Raw genomic sequence first — 8,568 nt, forward strand, 5'->3', positions numbered from 1 at the left:
AGAAGGCAGCTTCTCAAGGGCAATTAGGGATGGGCAATAAATGCTGGCCCAGCCAGCGATGCCCACATCACATACCTGAATAAAATGAACAGGAAGCAGCGAGTTGAGATAAAGCATTTTCAAGTTGGCAGAATGTGACTGGTGGAGTACTGCAAGGATCAGGTCTCAGCTATTTACAATCTATATTAACAACTTAGACAGAAAGACTGAGAGTAATGTATCTAATTCTGCTGACAATAAAAAGGTAGGTGGGGATGTAAGCTGTGAGGAGGACACAAAGAGGCTGCAAAGAGATATAGACAGATTAAGCTAGTGGGCAACAAGATGGTAGATGGTGTATAAAGCGGGAAGTGTGAAATTATTCACTTTGTCTGTAAAAATAAAAAAGCAGAATTTTTTTAAAAGGTATGAAAGTTGTACACGTTGATGTCCCCAAGAGGGTGTGCTTGTACAAGGAACACAGCAAGTTGGCATGCAGGTACAGCTAACAATTAGGAAGGCAAGAAGGCATGTTAGCGAATACAAGAATAAGGAAGTCTTGATACAGTTGTATTGGGCTTTGGTGAGATCACACCGGGAGTACTGAGCACTGGTTTGGTTTTCTTATTTAAGGAAGGATATACTTGCATTGGAGGCAGTACACTGAAGGTCCACTAGATTGGTTCCTGGTCTGAGAGAGTTTTCCTATGCCGAGAGGCTGGGTAACTTGGGTCTATACTTACTGGAGTTTAGAAGAATGAGACCTGATTGCATTGAAGCATACAAGACCCAGAAGTGGTTTGACAGGGTCAAATAAAAACAGAAAGTGCTAGAAAAATCTCCGCACGTCTAGCCACATCTGTGGAGACAGAAACAGATTTAATGTTTCAAATCCAATATGACTCTTCTTTGGAACTGTCGGATGAGGCAAAGAATGAAATGAAACTGGGGACCAGGACAGCTTCGAGATAGGGTGAGTCGGTGCTACCGAAGGGAGAGGTCGAGTGTGTCCATAGGCAGTGGATGGCACTGAGTGTGGATCGCAGGATGCAGCAAGAACAGCAGTCCGAGGAGTGTTGTATGTCCCAGAGATACGTGTAATCCTGGGCAGATTCAAAACATGAGGGATGGAACTTCAATTGAAATCCGCATAGGATAAGTTGTAGCTGGAGAAACTCACTGAGAAAGGAGATGTGGCTGTGAAAGCAGGTTTTGGTAAACATCTTATCAAACACCAGGAGGGAACTGGAAAGCAACGAAGGTGAACAGGCAGAAGAGACAAATGGAAATCCTGTCAAAGGAGCAGAACTTCTTCAAGGTGGGCATTGCAGGAAGAGAAGTAGTCGTGAATTAAATACTAAAATAAAACCAAAATATTGCGGATGCTGGAGACCTAAAATTAAAAAAAAAGCGCTGGACAAACTCAACATGTCTGGCAGCATCCACGGAGAGAGAAACAGAGTTAATGTCATGAGTCCAGTATGACTCTCCTTCTGAACTCGGGTTTCTCTTGCTTGGGAATCTGGAACAGTCCCAGGATAAGGGGCCGATCATTTAGGACTGAGATGAGGAGAAATTTCTTCACTCAAAGTATTTGTGAATCTTTGGAATTCTCTACCCCAGAGGGTTGTGGATGCTCCATCATTCAATACATTTAAGGATGGGACGGACAGATATTTTTGATTTCTCCAGGAATCAAGGGGTGTGGGGAGCAGGTGGGAAAATGGATTTGAAGCCCAAGATCAGTCATGATCGTATTGAATGGCAGTGTAGAATCGATGGGCTGAATGGTCTTGTCCTGCTCCCATTTCTTATGTTCTCATAAAGGGGTGATCCAATTCAAGCCTTAAAGATAATTATAGGATTTGAGACTGGAGTCACTTTCATAGACCTTTCTTCAGCTTATGATACTGTGTGGAAATATGGACTGAAGCTCAAACTACTCCGGCTGCTGCCGTGTACCAAACTACTCCGGCTGCTGCCGTGTACCAAACTACTCCGGCTGCTGCCGTGTACCAAACTACTCCGGCTGCCGTGGACATTTCCGAGCAACAGAAGGATTAAGATCTACCTACGAGACAGGGTCAGCACTCCAAGAACGCTCAACAACGGCCTCCCACAGGGGCAGTGTCCTGGCACCGACACTTTGTAACATCTATTATCAACATACCTACAACATCAACATGGAAATGTATTTAAACCAATGATTTTGCCATGAGAACTCAGGCAAAACCTTTCCAGGATATGAAAATCACGCATTGACCAAACCGTGGAGCACGAGTAACATCTTGTCCTGAACTCAAGTTTAAGAATGACATTCTGGAGTTACACTTGCTCTCCAGCAGGGAATTGGACTGGTTAGAGAACTTGACATTAAAACTGTGATGGCAGTGTTATGACCAGGATAGGAGGAGTGCGCTCTAGTCCCACTACTCCACAGGTCACACCATTAGTTTAAATGTTTAATTCACTCACCAAAATGGCCACTTATTTATCTTCGCTACTGTTAGACCCAGAATAAAAGAGACATTAACCAGGCTTCTTTCAATAAATTCAGAATGATTGATTTATTCTAAACAAAACTTCTTTTTAAAGCAAGTTGCAAGAAATGGTTAACACACGATTTGTAATCTGGAAGTGTAACTATTTAAACCTTTTTAAGATTGTCCAGCGCATGCGTGTGCGCACGCACACAAACACATGCTCACACAAAAAGTTCAAACAAGTGGGGTCGCTGCGGAGATGGGAAGTTGAAGAAAAGAACTTTATATAAAGGGTTAAGTTTGCAGAGTTTTCACCTGTTGATCTGGTGCTCCCTCATGTGAGGACGGGTCGCTAGTCCCAGTAGACGTCTGGAGGTTTTCACCAATGGAGCTTTGGCATGGAGGAAAATTGAGCTGGATCAATCCACCTCATCTCAGCCTCTTAGGTTTCCAAATACAGACAAGTTCTCCTGAGATGAGGATTCCTAGCTTGATACTGATAACCACACTGCATTTCCAGCAAGGCAAGGAAAGCACGAGCTTGGCAGCTTTTCCCCTTCTCAGTCCATTCCCAACTGAGTTCAAACATAAAACTCTTCTGTCAGGTGATTTCCAGTAAATCATCTGGCCTTTGCCTTTAAAACACTGTTTTTCCCCCTCATTAATTTAAGTGATTGCAGTTCAAATAAACAAATAGCCCTCCTCCACAATTCCCATGCTGGTCAGGTGATTTCTTTTGGAAAAGGTATGCTTGCCCTCAGTCCAAAGGTGAATTTATGACCTTTTTTAAAAAAAAAATTCCAAGTGTCCAAATAATACAATGTCCTTCCAATTTTAAAAGAAAAATACACTTCTTGAAGATATGGTTCTAACAACAGCTTCTGCTCCTAAAGCCATATGAAAGAGAGAGAGAATGTTTTTGATAGGATTAACGGAGAGAAAGTATTTCTCTGGTGGGAGAATCCAGAAAAAAGGGACAGAACCTTAAAATTTGAGCCAGGCCGTTCAGGTGTGATGCCACACAAAGGGGAGTGGGAATCTGGAACTATCTCCCTCCCTCCCCCCACCCACCCACCCAATAAGACTGTTGAGGCTGGGGGTCAATTGAAAACTTCAAAACAGAAATTCATGATTTTTTGTTGTACAGGAGTTTACAAAATTACGGAACTGGGGTGGGCGGACGAAGTTAAGATACAGGTCAGCCATGAATAATTAAATGGAAGAACAGCCACGAGGGGCTGAATGGCCTCCCCTGTTCGTTCCTGTGTTGTTCACAAAGACTGATCAGCTCCTGGAATTGGCAGAAACTCAGGAGCCGAAAAGTATGCGCTGAGGATATGGAGGGATGGAGTGGGTTTCTAGGCAAAGGTGGGTAAGATGAGCTAAATGCTTCCCTCAGCTGTAACCATAGAGATAGTGTCGATATGAATATACACAAAAATGTTTGATATGTGATCTCATGGGGGCTTATTTTTTCACTGACTGAAATTTGCAGATCCCAGCCAACCAACCCGCTCTATCGAACAACAAATCAGACATACGGCAGTCAGCAGCCAACCGTCCATGAAATGCCGGTAAGACCTGTCACTTCCTGAAATCAGCCGGTTGAACGGGAATTTTATCAAACTCTGATGCCCACCAGCAGTTTAATAGCCTGTTTGTAGCCACTCTCCAGTGATACAAATTTAAAACCCATGGAGCCCCTACTCCAGTGACAGTCAGTGTGTGTGGGACCCGTACCCCAGTGACAGTCAGTGTGTGTGGGACCTGTACCCCAGTGACAGTCAGTGTGTGTGGGACCTGTACCCCAGTGAGAGTCAGTGTGTGTGGGACCTGTACCCCAGTGAGAGTCAGTGTGTGTGGGACCCGTACCCCAGTGACAGTCAGTGTGTGTGGGACCTGTACCCCAGTGAGAGTCAGTGTGTGTGGGACCTGTACCCCAGTGAGAGTCAGTGTGTGTGGGACCTGTACCCCAGTGAGAGTCAATGTGTGTGGGACCTGTACCCCAGTGAGAGTCAGTGTGTGTGGGACCTGTACCCCAGTGACAGTCAGTGTGTGTGGGACCTGTACCCCAGTGAGAGTCAGTGTGTGGGACCCATACCCCAGTGAGAGTCAGTGTGTGTGGGACCCGTACCCCAGTGAGAGTCAGTGTGTGTGGGACCCGTACCCCAGTGAGGGTCAGTGTGTGTGGGACCCGTACCCCAGTGAGGGTCAGTGTGTGTGGGACCCGTACCCCAGTGAGGGTCAGTGTGTGTGGGACCCGTACCCCAGTGAGAGTCAGTGTGTGTGGGACCCGTACCCCAGTGAGGGTCAGTGTGTGTGGGACCCGTACCCCAGTGAGGGTCAGTGTGTGTGGGACCCGTACCCCAGTGAGGGTCAGTGTGTGTGGGACCCGTACCCCAGTGAGGGTCAGTGTGTGTGGGACCCGTACCCCAGTGAGGGTCAGTGTGTGTGTGACCCGTACCCCAGTGAGAGTGTGTGTGGATTACGTGCATACTTCCTTGGAGACAAAAGAGGCTCGATTGTCTCCTGCGGTTGTGGGATTCGTGAGGTTTGGGACGGTCTGGGTTGAGGGTGGCTGGTTGCTGAGTGTTTCCCAATCGGAGTCGGTAAGGTGATGTTCACCTCTTCCCCCATAATCATCCTAGCTGACTCTTGTCGTTTCAGACCAGCTACTTTGCAATATCCCAGAAGCTTTCCGAACATTTAAGTAAGTGTGGGATGTACAAAGACAACGGACTTAACGTGGGCATGGAGAAATCTCTGGTCACCGGTCCGGGAAACCTGATCACATTCCAGGACCGTTTGAATTTCCACCGCTCCTACCTTGAAGCTGGTCCTTCTTACACAGAATAGCCGGCTGTGAGTTGCAGCTTGCTGCTTCATACACAACACAACCACATTCCAGGAAAATCCAAAACCCTGGAAACTGCCTTACTAAAGCATTTAACTTCACTGTATTAAAAAGATTTACTCAAATAATTATTCAAAGGAGTTCATCTTTTTTAAAAACCATTCATATGTGTTCAACCATTACAGCTGCTGCTTACCACGTAGCACTCTGAATCAGAGAGAACTAGGTTCAAACCAAATCCCATAATTTAGCATGACACTACCAGTGCAGTACTGAGGGAGCACTATACTGTCAGAGGGTCAGTACTGAGGGACTGCTGCACTGTCAGTGGGTCAGTATTGAGGGAGCTGCACTGTCAGAGGGTCAGTGCTGAGTGTCGCATTGTTGAAGGGTCAATACTGATGAGCGCTTCACTATTAGAAAGGCAGTATCGAGGCAGTACTGAGGTAGCGCTGCACTGTTGGAGGGTCAGTACTGAGGATGTGCTACACTGTTGGAGGGTCAGTACTGAGGGAGCACTATACTGTCAGTGGGTCAGTATTGAGGGAGTGCTGCACTGTCAGTGGGTCAGTATTGAGGGAGCGCGGCACTGTCGGAGGGTCAGTGCTGAGAGAGTGTCGCATTGTTGAAGGGTCAGTACTGATGAGTGCGTCACTATTAGAAAGGCAGTATGGAGGCAGGACTGAGGGAGCACTGCACTGTTGGAGGGTCAGTACAGAGAAAATGCTGTACTATTGGTGGGTCAGCACAGGGTGAGTGCTGCACTGTTAGAGAGTCAGGACTGAGGGAGTGCTGCACTGTCGGCGTGATAATACAACTCAATTGATCTGAGCTTTGAAATTTTTAATGGACACCCAGCCTTATTGGTGGCGAGAGTTTCAGATTCCCACCACTCTTTCTTTGAAGAAATGCTTCCTGACATCACCCTTAAGTGGCCAAGCTTTAATTTGAAGGTTGTGCCTCCTTGTTCAAACTCCCTGACCACAGGAAAGTTTATCTGTGCTTATCGAATCTGTTTGAAATTTTAAAACTGATGGTGGAAGTACAGATTTGATCATTAAAAAAACAGATGTCCTGGGACTCTCATTCGTTTTCTCTCAATAAACAACATAAGGGGACCCCAGATTTAAAACTTATGATGCGAGTTCATCTTAAATCCTTGCAAAAGACACAAGGGTAGACAGGCATTCACTGCAGATGTCTCCTTGCAACGATGGGTAAACAATACTGAAGCTCCCTCTTGTGCACAATCAGGTACAAACACTAGAAGCAAGGTTAGTTAGTATCTGGTCTGCGTTGAGGCAGCTGATCTTAGCACTCGGGGTAATACTGTTCTTGATATACCTGAATGGGAGGACAGTGGAAATGGCCAGGTCCTTTGTGATCACATCATCAACTGTGGATCAGTGGGTACTCTTGGGCCAAAACGTCATGAGATTGAGTCACATTTCAGAGAGTTCAGAAGATAATCCAGGTCGTCAATCCCAGTGTAGTAATGTGAGTGCGGCACTGTCAGAGGGTAAGTACTCAGGGGGTGCTGCGCTGTTGGAGAGGCAGAATTGTGGGAGTGTGGCGTTGTCAAAGGGTCAGCACTGAGAGAGCACTGCCATATCAGAGGATCAATACTTGAGTGCTGCATTGTTGGAGGGTCAGCAGTGAAGGAGTGCTGCATTGTCAGAGGGTCATTGGAGGGTCAGTACTGTGGGAACGTTGCATTATTGTTGGGTCATTACTGGCAAAGTGCTGCACTGTTGAAGGATCTGTACCGAGGGATCACTAATTGTCAGAGATACAGTACTGAGGGAGTGCTGCAGTGTCAGAGGGTCAGTACTGAGGGAGTGCTGCATTGTCAGGGGGCAGTACTGAGGGAGTGCTGCTCTATCAGAGAGATGGTATTGAGGGATCACTACATTGTTAGAGGAGCAGTACTGAGGGACTGCTGCACTATTGGAGGGGCATTGTACGGTTGCAGGGGCAGTAGTGAAGAAGTGCTGCACTGTCAGAGGTGCAGTAGTACACTCGGAGACATGAAGGTTTTTGGATGCGATATTAAACCAAGGTCCTCTCAGCTCTCTCAGTTGGATGTAAATGATCCCTGGCCAATAGGTATTCCTAAGCCAACACCTTAACATAGATGAACTGGTATTTATCTTTATTTGTTCTCAGGATGTTGGTGCCGGTATTTATTGCTGATCTCCAGTTGCCCTGAGATGGTGTGCGTGGGTTTTCTCCTGGAATTGCAGATAGTGTGTTTGAAGCAACTGAGTGGCCACTTGAGAGTGTATTCAATCACCATGTGGGACTGGAGTCACATGTCAGCCCAGACAGGTTAAGGATGGCAGGTTTCCTTCCCTAAAGGACATTAGTGACTCAGCTGGGTTTTTAATGACAATCCAACAGCTTTGTGGTCACTTCTACTAATCCCAGATTTTTATTTCCAGTATTTTTCAAAGCTTAATTAAAATTCTCAAGCTGCCCACAGTGGGATACGAACATATGGACAAGGAGCAGAAGGTAGACCCTTCAAGCCTGCTCCGTCATTCGATAAGATCATGGCTGATCTGATTGTAACCTCAACCTCACATTCTTGCCTATCTCCCAATAACCTTACACCCACTTGTTAATCAAGAATCTATCCAGCTTTGCCTTGAAAATATTCAAAGACTCTGCTTCCACTACCTTTTGAGGAAGAGAGTTCCAGAGACTTTCAACCCTCAGAGAAAGAAATTCTCATCTCTGTCTTAAAGGAGCGACCCCTTATTTTTAAACAGTGGCCCTAGTTCTAGATTATCCCATTAGACAAAACATCCTCTCCACATCCACCCTGCCAAGACCTCTCAGGATCTTAAAGGTTTTCATTTAAGTCGCCTTCCTCTTCTAAACCCCAGTGGATAAAGCCTAACGTGTCCAGCCTTTCCTCATAAGACCCCGCCAATTCCTGGTATTAGTCTAGTAAACCTTCTCTGAACTGCTTCCAATGCATTTACATCTATCTTTAAATAAGGAGACCAGTACTGTACACAATACACCAGGTGTGGTCTCACCAATGCCCTGTACATCCAAAACATAACTTTTGTAATCAATTCCACTCACAATAAACAATAAGATTCTATTAGCTTTCCTAATTACCTGCTGTACCTGCATACTAGCCTTTTGTGATCCATGCACTGGACACCCAGATCCCTCAATCTCTCACCATTTAGAAAATAAGCTTTTTTATTCTTCCTGCCAAAATGAACGATTGCACATTTG

The 8,568-nt window shown here is 45.8% G+C and overlaps 1 protein-coding gene across 3 annotated transcripts in view; it reads left to right on the forward strand.

Moving 5' to 3' along the window:
* cacfd1 (calcium channel flower domain containing 1) overlaps positions 1–5,444 on the forward strand; it is a 241,906-nt gene extending 236,462 nt beyond the window's left edge. Inside the window, exons 6-7 of one of the 3 annotated variants that reach the window (XR_005943692.1) lie at positions 3,958–4,036; positions 5,130–5,162. Coding sequence is in view for 1 of the 3 variants with exons in the window: in XM_041192815.1 (XP_041048749.1) it covers positions 3,958–4,036; positions 5,130–5,318 (268 nt within the window). In the remaining 2 variants the exon portion in view is untranslated. Of the gene's footprint in view, positions 1–3,957; positions 4,037–5,129 lie in introns of those variants that run through there. The other 2 variants (XM_041192815.1, XR_005943694.1) reach the window with 2 other exon arrangements.
* Positions 5,445–8,568: the final 3,124 nt, after the last annotated feature.

Source organism: Carcharodon carcharias, chromosome 8, assembly GCF_017639515.1.
Source record: "Carcharodon carcharias isolate sCarCar2 chromosome 8, sCarCar2.pri, whole genome shotgun sequence".
NCBI lineage: Eukaryota > Metazoa > Chordata > Chondrichthyes > Lamniformes > Lamnidae > Carcharodon > Carcharodon carcharias.